Raw genomic sequence first — 19507 nt, 5'->3', positions numbered from 1 at the left:
GTCGGGGCGCCTGTTCGGGGGGGGGGGGTGTAGCGTGATCCTCCCACACGCTACGTCCCCCTGGTGAAACTCCTCACTGTCAGGTGAAAGAAGCGGCTGGCGACTCCACATGTATCGGAGGAGACATGCGGTAGTCTGCAGCCCTCCTCGGATCAGCAGAGGAGGTGGAGCAGCGACCGGGACAGCTCGGAAGAGTGGGGTAATTGGCCGGATACAATTGGGGGGAAAAAACTAAAACACAAGCATAGAAAGGCATATGTCGTTATCATCATCATCACCAATGCATCATCCATACTTTGCTTTCCCTCTCACTTTCAGGTTGTCAATCCAGTGTCGCTATCCAGTAAATGACACCAGTACCCTTTCTCTCCAGTACACTGTCAATACAAGTCTCCACCTCTCACCCACGCCATCCAGAGACACACACATGGAAACAATCGGCACAGGTTTGTGTGTGTTTTGAGTTATAATTAGGGTTGTATGGCTATTCACCCATTACGCTTAGCAAGATTATTATCATTTATTTCCCCCACTCAAAACAAGGTCAAAGAAAAATGAAGGTCACTTTGGATGGACAGCATAAACCTCCACTAGGTATGTATAGTGTTGGGTCAGTTGACATGTCAGGTGTTTCAATTTGATGTTAATTGCGGTTATTATAACATTGTTTGGGGTAATTGTCTACTCTTTGAATCGAGCGGATGAGGAAAGATGATGTGCCGTGGTTTTGAACCCTTCTGTCCTGTCAGGGAACGTGTCTGGAGTCTCGGTATGGCTGAAGTGGAGGCTGGCCTCCGTGCTGCTGCTGCTCCTCTGCTGTGTGCTGATGGCTGCGTACAGGACCTCTAAAGCGCTCAGAGTATACGGACGCAATGTTGCAAGCAAATAAACACGTTATGAGGATCAAAGTTCTGATTTTGACTGTGGCTTCCTTTTTCTTTTCTTTTTGGTAAATCTTTGTCCAGTACATGTACATACAACGCTGTTTTTGGTCTTTTTTGTGGATATTCCCCCCCTTTCTCCCAATTGTACTTGGCCAATAGCGTGTTTGCAGTCACGTGATTCTGATGACGCGCTAGATTCAGATGGAGGGCCGGAAGTGAAAAGCAGAATGAACGAGATGGACCTAGTTTAGCCCGAACTGTGCTAGTTTAGACGATGTTATGAGAGAAAGGTAGAAACAGTAAGATGTGATGGACATGAGCCTTTATGTTATGAAGTGTTTTTTTTTTTTTGACGGAAGAGGTCGCTGCACACGCGCGCGTTATCCGACTCCGCTCCTCCCGGCCGCAGACGACGGTTCGCAAGCCGTTTTTTCCGGCGTTTTCCGTCGATTTCTTGCATATCCCCCCCCTCCTCTCCTCCCCTCCCCGAACAACAACTTTTGGTGCTCAATAAAAACTCCTTCTGGTTTCTCAGTTAATGACGCCAAACATAGGCATTTCGAAAGTTTGTGATAGTGCTTCCTATGTAGAAAATCACTTCCGGCACTCCATCTGTAGTTCGTGACGTCATATGCAAACCTATTATCCCACTCTTCCGAGCCGTCCCAGTCGTTGCTCAACCCCCTCTGCCGATCCGGGGAGGGCTGCAGACTACCACATGCCTCCTCCGATACATGTGGAGTAGCCAGCCGCTTCTTTTCACTTGACCGTGAAGAGTTTCACCAGGGGGACGCTATCTATCCCCCCCCCCGAACAGGCGCCTCGACCGACCAGAGGAGGCACTAGTGCAGCGACCAGGACACATGCCCACATCCGGCTTCCCATCCACAGACACGGCCAGTTGTGTCTGTAGGGCCGCCCGGCGAAGCCGGAGGTAACACGAGGATTCGAACCGGCGATCCCGTGTAGGTAGGCAACGGAATAGACCGCCACGCCACCCGGATGCCCCCTTCTTTGGTCTTTTGGGGAAACATTTATTTCACTGTATGATTTTTGTTTGAATAGTCAATGAAAAACCCTCCCGAGATTTTCCATTCTCCTGCTGTGGGTGGTTGGCCGTTGCACAAAACACTGTGCTGGGCTTTGCCGAGCTTATTTCTACCACCACATCTACTGCAGAGTAAATCAATAGCCGGAAAAGATGTGCTCCCCATCTGTCCCATCTGAATCCAATCTCACTAATTAACCACAGCTGGCGTTTTAGATGTCGTTCCAAAATCCAAAGGAGTGACACTTGATCAATTGACAAGCGTCCAACTTCAGCTAATTACCAAGCTGCAGCCTTCTTAAGGACCACATGGGAAACTAAAAAACATCCACTGTCATTAATACACTGGGGGGGGGGGGACTCCAATGATGCAGCAAGCCAATGTGCTATACATCTCCTCAGATCCCAAGTGCTATAAGGTTGGAGCCAATTCTTCTAAATACAGTAAATACAAGCTGTATTTACTGTATTTAGAAGAATTGGCTCCAACCTTAACGGCCACTAGTTGGAAGGTAATCAAATGCATGTCTGAGATTTCCAAAACATCACCTACTGCCAGGATTCATGCCACGGCCCCATACCCCTACGCAGAAGATGCCCATGTGTGGCCACATGTTCAACACACAACCTGAAGATCACCCTTTTCCTCTGGAAAGGGAGCTTCTGCATAAACTGCAAAAGGCAAATCTGTGCGCCTCTGCGTGCATCTTTGGGACAGTATTTGAACCTTATAAGCAATATAAGTAGGGGAGGGGTGAAAGACTCGAGGGACGGGGGTATGATTTCTATGCTGCTGGAATGCAAAGAAAAATGAGAATTATTTTTTTAAAAAAGAGAACTAATCACGAACGGTTGCAAGTTTGAATTGTTATAATTTTTTTAAATGTATTTATTTTTTTGTTAAATGGGTAAAATCTCAACGTTAGAATATTTTTTGCTAAACCTTTCTATAATCCTAAAAATAAATATGAGCGAGGGCGTCCGGGTAGCACAGCGGTCTATTCCGTTGCCTACCAACACGGGGATTGCCGGTTCGAATCCAGACCGTGTATCCTGGTCGCTGCACCAGCGCCTCCTTTGGTCGGTCGGTCGGTCGGTCGGTCGGTCGGTTGGGGCGCCTGTTCGGGAGGGGGGGGTAGCAGCGTGATCCTCCCACGCGTCACGTCCCCCTGGCGAAACTCCTCATCGTCAGGTGAAAAGAAACGCCTGGCGACTTCACCTGTATCGGAGGAGACATGCGGTAGTCTGCAGCCCTCCCGGGATCGGCAGAGGGGGGTGAAGCAGCGAATGGGATGGCTCAGAGAACGGGGTGATTGGCCAGGTACAATTGGGGAGAAAGTGGGTGGGGGATCAAGTTCACGTATTAATGCGATTAGGGAATTGTACAGGTAAAACCTGAGTCTAAATTTTCGGTGGAAAGTACGTATATGATACTGTGGGAGTGCAGGAATGAGGAGACAGAGAAATCGAGTCAATTCCGTTTACTCGCCACACAAAGCGACACCGACACAGCACAATCTCCCGTGGCAACCAGCTAACCACTTGTTGCTGCAAACATGGCTCCACCCCGGAATTTCTGAGCAGTGCCTACGTCAGCACTCTGAATGTCCGCCTTAAATGAGCAGGAGCCCCTGGTGAATCTACCCTCAATTGTGTATCACCACAATACATTCTATTTGTTTTTACAAATGTAGACACAAAACCACACCCAAACATAACTTTGGACAATTTTAGAGGCTCCAGTTCACCTTAATTGAAAGACTGAAGAAGAAACCTCCAGGTGTTCCCAACACAAAAAGCCCAAATGAACCCAATACCCCCATTAGGAAACGGCACCAGCCACCTAACCATCACGCGTCCCCCTCCAATAGTGGAATAAATCGACTGGGAGGGAAGCATTCACTTTAACGAGCTTAGTTGATCGCGAGATAGCCTAATTGCTAATGAGCAACACACGCGCGTGTCACGCCTTTAGGTCTGTGGTTGGCTGGTGAAGACATGGACTATAAAAGCCAAAGGAAAGCTCGGTGGGTTCAGCTGACAGTCTGGCCAGGACGTTACAAGCACGTGGTCTGCACACAGGCTTGTGCTGGTTAGCAGGTGTAGTTTGCTAGCAGTTCCGCTAGTTTTAGACACTGCAGCGGATCAGTGGCTATGGCTTCTGGGTTTTGGCTTGGGTAAGATGCTTCCCTGGAGGTGTTTCAGCAGTTAAACCGACTTGCCGGGTGTTAATCTAATTTGTTCGGTGTGTTTTGTTTTTAGAGTGTTCTTGCTCCTGTCGACATGGTTGAAGTTGAAGTGCCTTGAAATTCCAAATGGTGAGACTTTATAAACCTCTGAATTTTTTAACCTTTAGTGTGAAGATATTTTGGCCATGATTCATTACTATTTCAAAGATCTAGTTTTCACAATGCCATGTAGCCAGTACCCGTTTACTCCATTCCCCCCCTGTGTAGGAGTATTTGACATGGCGTGCCGGGATCGATACTTGACGATCGCTGTTGATCTTTCCTTTACTGGGGATGATCCTCACTTTGAGGCTGTTGGTAAGTCTTTACTGTCTTCTCCTGTAACATCTTTTTGGAGTGTTATTGCCTATAGCGGGAGACTAAAACTGTTATGGACTACACCTTCCCAGATGACCAAGGTGTTCACCCCATCACTGAACGTTATGCAGCAGAATGTGGCTACAGCATCGACACGTTCCCCTTACCGGGCCATATTGAGTTCCGTGCTTCATACTTCTCCTGTCATGAATACAATCAAGTATGTAATGGATTGCATGTGTACTCAAACATGTTATACTTAAATTGAAACCTGCCTTGACTAACTGGTTGTCATCTATTTTTTTAGGATGATCAAGTGTTCCACTTCAAATTTAACCTAGTTGCAACCACTGACAAAGGACAGGTGGTTAGATATGATATCGAGAAGACCTGTTCTCCTTCACTCCCCTGGTCTCCCAAGGAGGTTACCTGTGAGACCAACTACATGGAAGTATGTCTGAAGATTGGTGGCTATTTTTCTGACATGGCAAACATCAATTGAGCCTTCTAAACTTGCAGTTTCTTTTCAGGCGTCTGTGAGGAGTGATATGACCTGTCCATCTGGTACCAAGAAGGTTGACTGGAATACCAGCCTTACAACTGTAAGCTTTGGTTTCAGTGAAACCAAATTGTTAAATGCAACCTGAACTGTTGTAAACTTTTTTTTTTCATCCAACCTTGTCTAACTGAACTCCTCTCCAAGGCCTATCTCTCGGCCATTTCTGACTGGCAGGTGATGTTCCAGGGGAAGGGGGAACTGGCTCCCATGACCCTCACTGAAGCTCGTGAGCAGGGCTATGTATTTGATGTGACCGATGGAAGACTCATTTTCCGTACCCCGTATGGACAACCTCACTCATTCACCACCATGGTAAACTTGTGCCCTCACTGGTAGAGGGGAACTGAAGTTGGCTTCAGTCAAAAAAATTGGAACTATTCTGTGTTAAACTTCACGTGATGTACTGCAAAAAAAAACCTATGAAAGGCGAGGCTGCTGTGTTAGTATAGGTACTTAATCTGTTGCTTGCTTATACCATGACTCAATCGCTCCAGGTGGGTGGTGTGACCATGGAGGTAGTCCATCCAACAGCCTTCTCTAGACAGAACTGGATAGTCCTCATCGTAGATCTGGTGGCAGCTTGCTCCATTGGTAAGGCTCACTTATATTGAAAAATTAATTTGAGTAAAAGATGGATGCTACAATTTTCATTTCCCTACAGATGAAGGTTACTACGATGGCAGCAATCTAGTTTGGGAGACCCCTGAAGTACCATCCCCTCTAGTCTTTGGTCTCTCCAGTTTGGAAAACCAGCAGATCAATGTTGGAGTCAATGGCCAACTCTTGGAGCAGCCAGTTGCAGAGGAAAGGGGATACCATGTGGTTATGCACAATGGTGCAATCCGGATTAGCATCCCTTATAATGCTGAGGGAACCTACAGGAAGGTCGGCACAAACTGTATATTCCTAGATGCAATTTTTTTTTTTTACAGGAACTTAAACTTGAATGTTATTTGCAGAGCTTTGTGACTGACAACCAGTATCAAGAGTTCTTTGTTTTCCATCTGTACTTCGAACAACTCTTGGTGGATGAGAATTCTGTAGAGACCAGGCTTCGCATCTACAGACCAATTGCCACACCTCTGCTGTCACATCCTGTGCTTGCTGTAAACCGTAAGTTGTCATTATTGCATTTCTCCCTCGACACAAACTGAACCATGACATGACTGGCCTCATTTCAGGAACGGTTATTGAGGAACGTGTGTTCACGGTGTACCTTGGCGATTTCCCCGAGGATGTGGAGTTGGTGGCTGTGAAGCTAAATGGACACGACTTTGCTGTGCCGTTTGTAAATGAGAGCGCGTACACAATCTCAAGAGTCCCTCAGGCCAATGCCACTCATGGCTACACACTCAGGGTGCCATTTGATGACCCTGTTGTCTCAATGGAGGTAAGGTTAAAGGATGACTGCAGGGTTCCTCTGTCTAATAGCCAAATATCAAATTAAAATCGAACACCCGCCCCCCCCCCCAGCTATTCAACAACGGCGTCCTGCAGTTCACATTGAATATAAACTACACCCTTACTGTTCTGCCTGAAGATGAGCTTTACTGCCACCTAACATCAGTTGTGGCACAGATAACTGCTGTCTGTAAGTTCAAATTTGAAACCCTTGCGCATCATATCTGATCACAAGGCAGGGCAGAGTTTCTCACTGATGCCTTTCTATAGTCCCTCCAGCCTTTCAGGCCATCTGTTCTGAGCAAGGCATCCGCTTTAAGCTAGACCACCAGCCTTTTGACTATCTGTGGGAGATTTATATCGGCAGAGACCCCCTCACCCCAGAGCTGGCTGCCCAACTGGGTTACATGATGCAAAACAACAGTGAGACTCTGCTCTTGGATGTGCCAATATTTTCACCAGGCTACACTTATGAGGTATGGGGGTGCACTGCTTGCAATAAGTTTTTTTTAGTTGACTGTTCTTTGACACTTGATCGTGTCTGATTTTTGTATTGTAGGAAATTGGTTTGAAAGCTTTCTTTGCTACTTTTGAGATCCTCATCAAGCATCGTAGGACTTTGACAGTCCATGGCTCCGCAGTGAAAACTTGCCGGTTCCCTACTACTGAACTAATTGGTAAGCACTAGTGTCTGTGGGGTTTTTTTTTTTTCTTCTCCCCTCTGGGAATATTTTGTGCTTATGTATAAACGACTCTCTCTAGTGTGTTCCCATGATGGCAAGATGACTGCAGTTGCTGATGTGTCATTGGCCATGCCAGATGGAGTGCCTTCTAGGACCTCCCTCCTGGACCCAAATTGTGGTCCCAAAGATACAGATTACTCCAAAGCTCTGTTCTCATGTCAGTTGAACACTTGTGGAACCAGAGTTAAGGTAATGTACCTTTTTTTTTTTGGAATGACTGACTATGCAACTAATAAAGGAGGGTAAGACCTAAAAAAAAAAAATGCAAAATTTAACTTCTGGCAGTTGTAGGTCAGTTAATGCAACAAACACTGGATCACTTGGAAATTTTTCCAACTTCTGTGCATTTATTATACTAGCCTATGAATCGTTTGCTTTCTTTCACTGTCCACTTTTTCCCCAGCTTGGCAAAGGTCACATTGTCTATGAAAATGAGATTGTCGTCGGCCGGAAACTACCTGCTGCTTCCAGGAATGATACTGACAAGTGAGCCTTTCTAATCACCACTCGAACAATACACTTGAAGTACTTGCACACTTGGGTCTAAAGTTTTCCTTCCTCTACAGGGTGACGCTCCAGTGTGTCTATCGCCTATCTGGACTCCACCGCCTCTTCTCAATGCACAAGTTTGTGTCTGACATGCCTGGTGTAGGAAGCATAGTTCATTCCAAACACTCTGTGCAAAGTAAGTGGCTGGCTAACTTGAAATTGCCACCTGTCTGTCATCTACATTTGGTATGCTGAGTCTGTTCTTGGTATCTGTAGGTCAACGGACCACTCTGCCTCCCACCACCAAGCACACTACAACTGAGCCCACTGCAACCTCTCAGAAACCTACAATAAAACAACCAGTCTTCCAGTCCGCTGCTCATTACGTCAAAGTGTTCGATGTGCTGAAGGACTTGTCCGACACCTTGTCGTGGCAGACCAGGAAAAGGTCTGACATGTCAAGGCAGACCAGGAAAAGGTCTGTATAATGGCTCTGAACTGGTTAAATCAATGACGTGTCATCCACATTTTAATGGTCATTTCTTTCTTTCCAGGTCTTTCAGAAGCTGAAGGAAACCTTTCAAGTGTTGCACAATTATGTTGAATGTAAAATTTTAATGATCTGTCTTAATAAAATTTCTTCAATGGTCCGTCATGTTCAAACTTTGTCTACACAGCTGGTGTGAAGGACTTGGTATGGGGAAAATGAATGCAACTTGGCTGGGCACAAGGCCTTAAAACGGTTAATGGAGCAATAACTCGACGCTTTTTTTTTCTTTTTTTTGGCTAAAAGCTCGGTTTAGCCACCAGACGGATGTAACAAAAACTTAAGACGAGACATGATTGGCTGTGTTTTATGACGAACAATGGACGCAATTGTGAGACTTTACACTTATTGACAGTACAGCTTAAACTAGTGGAAACTTAAGTCTAGTCACTTAAATAGTTAGCCGTGGGAGGGGAGACAAACAAAAGAGGCTGTTTGCATGGCCAGGAAAGTACAAAAGCGCAGTATATCTGCTTTGGTGTTAGTGGGGGGGGGGGCGTAACGAGCTGACGCGTGCCATTTCTATATTGACAATGGCGCTCACCCAAACTTCCAAATGGCTTCTCCTTGAAACAAGAATCGGCAAGAAAAACTCGACCTAATGCTGGCTAACATTTGTCCTCACCAGTGACTGCTGGTGATCTTGGGTGGGTGGGCAGGCAAATAAGTGTTACACCCATCAATGGTTCATGCTGCAGTATCGCATCGTAAATAACCAAATTACAGCAATGACTCTATATACCTAGTCTTAATGAATGCTCAATCTGGATAAAGACAATCATGGCAAATTGAATCCATTCATCTGGACAATGTTTCAATACTCGTCTAAGTGATCTCTTCAGTCTCAACTGACTGCAGGTAGGCCCACCCTTTACACAGTTGCATGATTGTGTAAGGGTGGGGATACCTGCAGTTGAGACTGAAAAGGTCACAGATGAGTGATGAAACGTTTCTCTCAAACGTGTCCAGACGAACTTGTAATTTTTGTTTATAATGCTTTTGATGTTTTATTTTATTCACTGAGGGGCGCTCTTGGTTTATTTTGTTTTTAAGTGGATGTGGGTTGAAAGAAGAAACCCCAAGAAAATTTAGAATCGCCTTGGATAGTTACGATTGCCAAGCATGGAAGCTGAATGAGTGAAAGGGATTTAAACATTACATTGCTGCCTTGGAATTAGATTTAATAACTTTACAGAACTGATTCAACATTGTGATATAAACCTTGTTATAGCAAGTGATCTACAACAACACTATGAAGTAGCCACAAGAATGGCCTGATGCCTAAAAATGCAAGAAAGGAAAGAAAAAAAACCCACACATTTCCTAATTTTGTTGGATAAATGTTTCAAACCCACGATTCCTTGTTGGGTCCAAGGTGTCTCCTCCACAAACCTAGCATGGGAAACAAAAGTGAATTCTTGGCTACACTTGCTGTTGGCCAGTCCTTTCGTTGAAACCAAGGAACACTAACTGACGTTTGTGTTTCTCCTTTGGTTAATTGCAAATCGTTTGGACGATGTAATCCTCTACGGAAGCCAATTAGGGCCATCAATGGAGGGTTTTTTTTTCCATCGAAAAGGGGGTGCGGGTGGTGTGTGCAAGTTATAATCTGAGTTTAGTCCTTCAGGACTCCTAAATCTACAGAGACTAATAATTATGGCGACGCACCGTTCTGTGTATATGTTAAGGCAAACAGAACAGCCACTTCGACTGAAATGCATGAAAGGCTGTTTGGCTCTGGTGTATGTTAGGTGAGGCGTACACTGTTCCCGGTGGAGGGGCTGATGTTCTCCGAGTCTGGGTCCTCAGGAAGGACGTGGCGACGATTCCTCCTGTATGTCTTCCCGCTGACTGGATGACGTAAGAGCGTGGCTCCTTGCTCCTCTCCTTTACAGTCCCAAGTTGGTCGTATCCTTTGGGGGTCTGCATACGAACCACCTGTCCCTCGGTTAAAGGCTGTAGTGGGCGACTTGTACTGGTGTTTCAGAGTGAGCCTTTTGTTGAGGAGCTGGGCGCTGACTCGCTGGGTGTCCTTCGGAACCGGTTCCAGTAGTTTGGTACACACTGGAATGGCTGTGCGTGTCTGCCGTGACATCAGACGTTCAGCAGGGGAGCCTAGTGTTGAATCGCGGGGGATGTTTCTGAGATGGCTTTCTCTGGTGGGCCATCCTCTTTGAATGACTGCACTGAGGGTTTGTAGCAATTCATCCTCTGCTGTGTGCTGTCTGATTTCTTCTAGGTGAGCTGTGGCAATGTAACTCACCGACATGACTTCATAAGCATCATTTTCAGCAGGGCTCTGGGAGACTTGTGCATTTGGAGCTCTTGAGAGAGTGTCAGCCAGGTACATGTGCTTGCCCTTTTTGTATACCACGCTGATGTCATAGCCCTGTAGGCGGCGTAGAATTCCCTGGAGACGAGCAGGGACGGTGTGAATGGGCTTCTTTAGAATCGTCACCAGAGGTTGATGGTCGGTTTCCACGATTGTGGACTTTCCATACACATAGTTTTTGAATTTTGTGCAGGCAGACATGACAGCTAGTTCTTTTTCTATTTGGGTGCATCATGTCTCTGTATCTGTAAGGGTACGTGATGCGAATGCTACTGGTCTGCCGTTTTGCATGCATGCTGCTCCGAGTCCATAGCATGATGCGTCACAGGTGAGTGTGTGTAGCGCTCCCCTCAACATTTATATTAATAAGGGTAGGGCTTTTGGGTTCTTTTAATAAATTTTAACCCTGATTAACTCAGTTTTAATTATTGTCCTGGATCCCTTTTTACAGTACACACCTGCAGTTTTTTTTAAATCTACCTATTATGAACATACCTTTAAGGCTACCTTTAAAGTTATGGTTTTAATAAAGATTTCTAACCAAATGCGTCTGTATGTCTCCGTCAATATGAAATCATTCCCTCTAGGCAGCTAAGTATAATAAAATCACACAACTCAGGTTTTATAGAAAAATAAGTCTCAATTATTTACTTAACTAAAGAATGAGTTTTGATTTAAAATGAAAAAATAAAATAATAATAGGAATGTTCTTCAAACTGAAATTTCCCTTTCTTCAGGAAAACCCTCTTAAGTTTTTTCAACACTAAGTGCATAACAAAACACTACACTTTAACACCAAGATGGATTCCCCTAGAAAATCACAATTAACCAATCTCAATGTCACTTAAATTCAACCAATATAATTCGCCCCCCCCCCACACACACACACACCTGGATACTGTCCCCTAAAGCAGGCAAAACCAAAATTATGTTAAAACAAAATATAAAGTTGCAGGCCTGGTTCGGTGCTTGTGATCGTTGTGGCCCAAAACTTAATGGCCCCTTCGCTCCTCCGTGAGCAACAGAACAAGTGTGGTACCTGAGACGATGTTCCTGGTTTGTCTTTCTTCAACCGTCCCGGTTGCAGGTTTAGCAGCAGGTTGGCATCTCGCACAGTCACCGTCTGATGTCTGTCCTCTCTCCCGCGTCGCCGGAAACACGCCGAGTGAAGCCCTGGTTGCTCCCAACTTCGTCCCAGGTCTCTGCTCTGCCCTCTGGTGGTTGGAAGCAGCAGCTCACCCCTCCAACGGTTCAACTGAGCTAGCTAAACTTAAGCTAGCCAATGTCCGTTCACGGGTAATGAACAGACTCTATGCTACACGTCGAGCACTTAGCATTAGCAGTAGCACACACCTAAACGCTCTTTGAATTTCGGGTAGAAATTCCTCACGTTCCGACAATATATAACTTGTACTCTCACCCCGACTGTTGTGTAGACAATCCTAAGATATAAATTACACAATGGTTTGTGCACTCACACAACACAGAAGTTATCTGTATCGCGCTCACTGGCCGCTCCCTTCCGGCTCCGTCGTCCACCGCTCCCCCCCCCCTCGTCCGTGCGGAAACACCTCCCCGACCTGTACTCCTGCAGCATGTCATAAACCCCCGTAACCGCTGGTTTAGACAGTTTCCAGGAAAACATTATACTCTTTAATGAACGAAAACACATCACACTTTTTAAACCCTTTTAAACGAAACCTTATTTAAATGTTTTTAACACTATGTATACTGTAACGTGCATGGATAACTGGACACGCTGGCCGCCGACTGGCGGGTCTGACCCTTCAGTCGAGCGGTTAGCGATGTCTCCCGCGGTGCGGGCGATACGGGTTCGCTTCGCGGCCGCGGCAGTTTCTGTGGTTACGTTGTCCCCCGAATTTGCTACATTGGTGTCAGAAGTGGGATGGGGCGACCGTAAGGCCATCGGAAGCGTATGCGCCCTGAGGCGTGAAGGAACTGATATGCTTAAGCGCGGGGACGCGCTTCCCGAAGGAGGGGGGTAGTGTAACGTGCATGGATAAGTAGACACGCTGGCTGGCGGGTCTGACCCTTTAGTCGAGCGATTAGCGATGTCTCCTGCGGTGCGGGCTATACGGGTTCGCTTCCCGGCTGCTGCAGTTCCTGTGGTTGCGTTGTCCCCCGAATTCGCTACAATACTATAGCATCAGCCCTTATAACCACATGTTTTAACTGGGTTACATGTGACTGGCTCCTTGACGTTGTAGTACGCCAATACCGGTGGGCTGGAAAAGGCATGACTTGAGACAGTCAAATGCCTCCTGATGCTGCTGGAACCAGCACCATGCTGTCTCCTTGTGGGTCAGTTTCCTGAGAGGCGCTGCAATGTCACTGAAGTTCGGAACGTACTTGGCAAGGTAATTTACCATTCCAAGAAAATGCTGTAGTGAAATGATATCTGTGGGGACTGGCATGTCAGTGATAGCTGCAGTTTTAGAGGGGTCAGCTTTTAGGCCCTCGTTTGTGAAGATGTGGCCTACATAGCCTACTTGGTCCAGGCGAAACTTGCACTTGACTGGATTTAGCCTGAGGTTGACCTATCTCACTCATTCGAGTACATTTCTCAGGTTGGCATTGTGTTCAGCTACTCCACGGCCTCCGATGATGATGTCATTGACAATGACTGAGCATGGATAGCCCATGAACAGCTGTTCCATTGAGCGCTGAAACACCTTGCTTGGAGAGTTAATACCAAAAGGCATTCGTAGACATCTGTAGTACCCGAATGGAGTACTGAATGTCGTCAACATTGAGGATTTCTTGTCAAGACGTATCTGCCAGAAGGAGTTCTTCGCATCCAGGACAGAAAACACTGTTGCCTCTGACATCTGTGCTGCTACCTCATCAGCACAACGCATGGGGTGATGGAGTCTTTTCAATGCTGTGTTGAGGTCTTTTTGATTGATGCACAGTCTTATTTCTTGCTTGTCCCTCTTGTGCGCTGCTACCATGGAGGATTAAATAATAAGTATTGTATAAGTAAGTAAATACAAGCTGTATTTACTGTATTTAGAAGAATTGGCTCCAACCTTAACAGCCACTGGTTGGAAAGTAAACAAATGCATGTCTGAGATTTCCAAAACATCACCTACTGCCCGGATTCATGCCAATTCCCTATACCCCTATGCAGAAGATGCCCATGTGTGGCCACATGTTCAAAACACAACCTGAAGATCACCCTTTTCCTCTGGAAAACGAAGCTCTACCGTACCCTCGCTGTGAGCATTCGAAAGCTTCACAAAAGATATTCTACGCTGCTTCAATGCTGTATTTGCTTTGCGGAGACGTTTCGTTTGGCTACTAAAGACAAGTTTTTGCTTCCACGTTGACAAGACGCAATGAACCATTCATTTAAATATATCTGGCCATGGAAGTTGCCGAATTATTTGTTCATTGCCTTGCTGTTGTTGTTGTTTTTTAAATAAATGTAACTTTATGTAGCCTATAGGCTACCCTTTTGACCACATTCTTCATGAGTGATTTTATGTTTATGTTTAGGCATTTAGCAGACGCGTTTGTCCAAAGCGACATACAAAAATACCAACAATCTAAATTAACATCAAATTTAATCAAATTGTAATCTAAATTATTATGTGAATTATAAGATAAGAAAAAAGCTCAAAAATCCAAGGGAATAGGAACAGGTGCTAATACTAGTAGCCCTCATTGATGTTGCAGGTGTTAAAAGCTATTTTGCAACAAACATCACTCATACAAACCAGATCTTTGGTTGGTCCTCTTCATTGCTGTGGCCTGCCATGATCCATCAGCAACAAAACAAACGACAACCGAACGGAATGATAAGCTACCAACAATACTTATAGATACCAACAACAATAACAACAAATCTCACATATGACCAGGACATTTAACTAGGTAAATATAAGGTGAACAGATGTGTCTTCAATCTCCTATTGAAAGACTCTAAACTATCAAGATTTGGTAACTGCAGCAATATGCTCAGTAAAAGTCAGTCCATCATCAATAATTACACCCAGATTCCTTTATTATTACGAACTTACATCAGTGTAATTTGTACAAGTCTCTTGAGAGATGTCCTCTTTCGCGTAGCTCCTCCAAGCGAAGCGATAGTCCATCGCACACATTTCAAAAGCGCGTTAGTCGAATCGAAGATAGGGGTGACGTGTAGTGACGGACCAATCAGAAATAGAGGCGGGCGTGTCTTTTCGGGGTCTTGGCGTGGCCATAGTATATGATTCGTGAATTCGCGACCGGCATGGCTCAGAGAACGGGGTGATTGGCCAGTTACAATTGGGGAGAAAGGGGGGGGGGCAAGTTCGCATAGAGCACACCCTGTTAATGAGATAAGGGAATTATATAGGGAAAACCTGACTCTAAATTTTCGGTGGAAAGTATGTATATGATACTGTAGCGAATGCGGGGGGCGGGGGCGGCAGTCCGGGTACCGCTACAGCCGGGCCGCGAACCCGTATTTTTCACTCCGCAAGCGACAACGTTAACCAGTCGACTAAAGGGTCCGACCCGTTAATCAAGGACCAACGTGTCTACTTATCCATGCATGTTACAATATATTCTATTTGTTTTTACAAATGTAGACACAAAACCACACCCAATCATAACTTTGGACAATTTTAGAGGCTCCAGTTCACCTTAATTGAAAGACTGAAGAAGAAACCTCCAGGTGTTCCCAACACAAAAAGCCCAAATGAACCCAATACTCCCATTAGGAAACGGCACCAGCCACCTAACCATCACGCGTCCCCCTCCAATAGTGGAATAAATCGACTGGGAGGGAAGCATTCACTTTAACGAGCTTAGTTGATCGCGAGATAGCCTAATTGCTAATGAGCAACACACGCGCGTGTCACGCCTTTAGGTCTGTGGTTGGCTGGTGAAGACATGGACTATAAAAGCCAAAGGAAAGCTCGGTGTGTTCAGCTGACAGTCTGGCCAGGACGTTACAAGCACGTGGTCTGCACACAGGCTTGTGCTGGTTAGCAGGTGTAGTTTGCTAGCAGTTCCGCTAGTTTTAGACACTGCAGCGGATCAGTGGCTATGGCTTCTGGGTTTTGGCTTGGGTAAGATGCTTCCCTGGAGGTGTTTCAGCAGTTAAACCGACTTGCCGGGTGTTAATCTAATTTGTTCGGTGTGTTTTGTTTTTAGAGTGTTCTTGCTCCTGTCGACATGGTTGAAGTTGAAGTGCCTTGAAACTCCAAATGGTGAGACTTCATAAACCTCTTTCAATTTTAAATCTTTAGTGTGAAGACATTTTGGCCATGATTCATTGCTACTTCAAAGATCTAGTTTTCACAATGCCATGCAGCCAGTACCTGTTTACTCCATTTTTATCTTTCTGTGTAGGAGTATTTGACATGGCGTGCCGGGATCGATACTTGAAGATAGCTATTGCTCTCTCCTTTACTGGGGATGATCCTCACTTTGAGGCTGTTGGTAAGTCTTTACTGTCTTCTCCTGTAACATCTTTTTGGAGTGTTATTGCCTATAGCGGGAGATTAAAACTGTTATGGACTACACCTTCCCAGATGACCAAGGTGTTCACCCCATCACTGAACGTTATGCAGCAGAATGTGGCTACAGCATCGACACGTTCCCCTTACCGGGCCATATTGAGTTCCGTGCTTCATACTTCTCCTGTCATGCATACAATCAAGTATGTAATGGATTGCATGTGTACTCAAACATGTTATGCTTAAATTGAAACCTGCCTTGACTAACTGGTTGTCATCTATTTTATTTTTTTAGGATGATCAAGTGTTCCACTTCAAATTTAACCTAGTTACAACCACTGACAAAGGACAGGTGGTTAGATATGATATTGATAAGACCTGTTCTCCTTCACTCCCCTGGTCTCCCAAGGAGGTTACCTGTGAGACCAACTACATGGAAGTATGTCTGAAGATTGGTGGTTATTTTTCGGACATGGCAAACATCAATTGAGCCTTCTAAACTTGCAGTTTCTTTTCAGGCGTCTGTGAGGAGTGATATGACCTGTCCATCTGATACCAAGAAGGTTGATTGGAATACCAGCCTTACAACTGTAAGCTTTGGTTTCAGTGAAACCAAATTGTTAAATGCAACCTGAACTGTTGTAAACTTTTTTTTTTCATCCAACCTTGTCTAACTGAACTCCTCTCCAAGGCCTATCTCTCGGCCATTTCTGACTGGCAGGTGATGTTCCAGGGGAAGGGGGAACTGGCCCCCATGACCCTCACGGAAGCTCGTGAGCAGGGCTATGTATTTGATGTGACTGATGGAAGACTCATTTTCCGTACCCCGTATGGACAACCTCACTCATTCACCACCATGGTAAACTTGTGCCCTCACTGGTAGAGGGGAACTGAAGTTGGCTTCAGTCAAAAAAATTGGAACTATTCTGTGTTAAACTTCACGTGATGTACTGCAAAAAAAAAAAAAACCTATGAAAGGAGAGGCTGCTGTGTTAGTATAGGTACTTAATCTGTTGCTTGCTTATACCATGACTCAATCGCTCCAGGTGGGTGGTGTGACCATGGAGGTAGTCCATCCAACAGCCTTCTCTAGACAGAACTGGATAGTCCTCATCGTAGATCTGGTGGCAGCTTGCTCCATTGGTAAGGCTCACTTATATTGAAAAATTAATTTGAGTAAAAGATGGAAGCTACAATTTTCATTTCCCTACAGATGAAGGTTACTACGATGGCAGCAATCTAGTTTGGGAGACCCCTGAAGTACCATCCCCTCTAGTCTTTGGTCTCTCCAGTTTGGAAAACCAGCAGATCAATGTTGGAGTCAATGGCCAACTCTTGGAGCAGCCAGTTGCAGAGGAAAGGGGATACCATGTGGTTATGCACAATGGTGCAATCCGGATTAGCATCCCTTATAATGCTGAGGGAACCTACAGGAAGGTCGGCACAAACTGTATATTCCTAGATGCAATTTTTTTTTTTTACAGGAACTTAAACTTGAATGTTATTTGCAGAGCTTTGTGACTGACAACCAGTATCAAGAGTTCTTTGTTTTCCATCTGTACTTCGAACAACTCTTGGTGGATGAGAATTCTGTAGAGACCAGGCTTCGCATATACAGACCAATTGCCACACCTCTGCTATCGCATCCTGTGCTTGCTGTAAACCGTAAGTTGTCATTATTGCATTTCTCCCTCGACACAAACTGAACCATGACATGACTGGCCTCATTTCAGGAACGGTTATTGAGGAACGTGTGTTCACGGTGTACCTTGGCGATTTCCCCGAGGATGTGGAGTTGCTGGCTGTGAAGCTAAATGGACACGACTTTGCTGTGCCGTTTGTAAATGAGAGCGCGTACACAATCTCAAGACTCCATCAGGCCAATGCCACTCATGGCTACACACTCAGGGTGCCATTTGATGACCCTGTTGTCTCAATGGAGGTAAGGTTAAAGGATGACTGCAGGGTTCCTCTGTCTAATAGCCAAATATCAAATTAAAATCTAACACCCCCCCCCAGCTATTCAACAACGGCGTCCTGCAGTTCACATTGAATATAAACTACACCCTTACTGTTCTGCCTGAAGATGAGCTTTACTGCCACCTAACATCAGTTGTGGCACAGATAACTGCTGTCTGTAAGTTCAAATTTGAAACCCTTACGCATCATATCTGATCACAAGGCAGGGCAGAGTTTCTCACTGATGCCTTTCTATAGTCCCTCCAGCCTTTCAGGCCATCTGTTCTGAGCAAGGCATCCGCTTTAAGCTAGACCACCAGCCTTTTGACTATCTGTGGGAGATTTATATCGGCAGAGACCCCCTCACCCCAGAGCTGGCTGCCCAACTGGGTTACATGATGCAAAACAACAGTGAGACTCTGCTCTTGGATGTGCCAGTATTTTCACCAGGCTACACTTATGAGGTATGGGGGTGCACTGCTTGCAATAAGTTTTTTTTAGTTGACTGTTCTTTGACACTTGATCATGTCTGATTTTTGTATTGTAGGAAATTGGTTTGAAAGCTTTCTTTGCTACTTTTGAGATCCTCATCAAGCATCGTAGGACTTTGACAGTCCATGGCTCCGCAGTGAAAACTTGCCGGTTCCCTACTACTGAACTAATTGGTAAGCACTAGTGTCTGTGGGGTTTTTTTTTTCTTCTCCCCTCTGGGAATATTTTGTGCTAATGTATAAACGACTCTCTCTAGTGTGTTCCCATGATGGGAAGATGACTGCAGTTGCTGATGTGTCATTGGCCATGCCAGATGGAGTGCCTTCTAGGACCTCCCTCCTGGACCCAAATTGTGGTCCCAAAGATACAGATTACTCCAAAGCTCTGTTCTCATGTCAGTTGAACACTTGTGGAACCAGAGTTAAGGTAATGTACCTTTTTTTTTTTTTTGTTGAATGACTGACTATGCAACTAATAAAGGAGGGTAAGACCTAAAAAAAAAAAAAGCAAAATTTAACTTCTGGCAGTTGTAGATCAGTTAATGCAACAAACACTGGATCACTTGGGAATTTTTCCAACTTCTGTGCATTTATTATACTAGCCTATGAATCGTTTGCTTTCTTTCACTGTCTACTTTTTCCCCAGCTTGGCAAAGGTCACATTGTCTATGAAAATGAGATTGTCGTCGGCAGGAAACTACCTGCTGCTTCCAGGAATGATACTGACAAGTGAGCCTTTCTAATCACCACTCGAACAATACACTTGAAGTACTTGCACACTTGGGTCTAAAGTTTTCCTTCCTCTACAGGGTGACGCTCCAGTGTGTCTATCGCCTATCTGGACTCCACCGCCTCTTCTCAATGCACAAGTTTGTGTCTGACATGCCTGGTGTAGGAAGCATAATTCATTCCAAACACTCTGTGCAAAGTAAGTGGCTGGCTAACTTGAAATTGCCACCTGTCTGTCATCTACATTTGGTATGCTGAGTCTGTTCTTGGTATCTGTAGGTCAACGGACCACTCTGCCTCCCACCACC

At 45.3% G+C, this 19507-nt stretch overlaps 2 protein-coding genes and 1 long non-coding RNA gene across 3 annotated transcripts; all 3 read left to right on the top strand.

The window, feature by feature from the left end:
• Positions 1–320: 320 nt before the first annotated feature.
• On the top strand, positions 321–850 carry LOC130130342 (uncharacterized). The gene is made up of 3 exons (XR_008812156.1): positions 321–446; positions 544–594; positions 750–850. It is a non-coding gene; the product is annotated as an uncharacterized LOC130130342 (long non-coding RNA).
• A 1450-nt stretch (positions 851–2300) lies between these two features.
• On the top strand, positions 2301–8240 carry LOC130130489 (uncharacterized). The gene is made up of 17 exons (XM_056300198.1): positions 2301–2351; positions 4534–4698; positions 4786–4929; positions 5009–5080; positions 5182–5349; positions 5532–5628; positions 5699–5922; positions 5997–6150; positions 6219–6427; positions 6511–6628; positions 6709–6914; positions 6998–7115; positions 7201–7370; positions 7585–7667; positions 7748–7866; positions 7947–8118; positions 8225–8240. The coding sequence occupies exons 1-17, from the start codon at positions 2301–2303 to the stop codon at positions 8238–8240; spliced, it is 2286 nt and encodes a 761-aa protein (XP_056156173.1).
• Positions 8241–15607: 7367 nt separating this feature from the next.
• On the top strand, positions 15608–19203 carry LOC130130488 (uncharacterized). The gene is made up of 16 exons (XM_056300197.1): positions 15608–15630; positions 15716–15771; positions 15914–16003; positions 16096–16223; positions 16316–16459; positions 16539–16610; positions 16712–16879; positions 17067–17163; positions 17234–17457; positions 17532–17685; positions 17754–17962; positions 18040–18157; positions 18238–18443; positions 18527–18644; positions 18728–18897; positions 19117–19203. Exons 1-16 carry the CDS (start codon positions 15608–15610, stop codon positions 19201–19203), a joined length of 2064 nt encoding a protein of 687 aa, XP_056156172.1.
• The last annotated feature ends 304 nt before the right edge of the window (positions 19204–19507 follow it).

The sequence above is a fragment of the Lampris incognitus genome, chromosome 20 (assembly GCF_029633865.1).
Source record: "Lampris incognitus isolate fLamInc1 chromosome 20, fLamInc1.hap2, whole genome shotgun sequence".
Lineage (NCBI taxonomy): Eukaryota > Metazoa > Chordata > Actinopteri > Lampriformes > Lampridae > Lampris > Lampris incognitus.
Note: the sequence above shows the minus strand (reverse complement) of the source record. Positions and strands in the feature narration are given on the sequence as shown.

What these genes read in the sequence shown, in the direction of transcription:
- LOC130130488 (XM_056300197.1), top strand. Translation starts at nt 15,608, where the DNA reads ATGGCTTCTGGGTTTTGGCTTGG. An exon ending in GTGAGACCAACTACATGGAA is followed by an intron (nt 16,460 to 16,538) that starts GTATGTCTGAAG and finishes GTTTCTTTTCAG; the next exon opens with GCGTCTGTGAGGAGTGATAT. An exon ending in GGTGGCAGCTTGCTCCATTG is followed by an intron (nt 17,164 to 17,233) that starts GTAAGGCTCACT and finishes ATTTCCCTACAG; the next exon opens with ATGAAGGTTACTACGATGGC.
- LOC130130489 (XM_056300198.1), top strand. Translation starts at nt 2,301, where the DNA reads ATGCAGCAAGCCAATGTGCTATACATCTCCTCAGATCCCAAGTGCTAT. An exon ending in GTGAGACCAACTACATGGAA is followed by an intron (nt 4,930 to 5,008) that starts GTATGTCTGAAG and finishes GTTTCTTTTCAG; the next exon opens with GCGTCTGTGAGGAGTGATAT. An exon ending in CACCAGGCTACACTTATGAG is followed by an intron (nt 6,915 to 6,997) that starts GTATGGGGGTGC and finishes TTTGTATTGTAG; the next exon opens with GAAATTGGTTTGAAAGCTTT.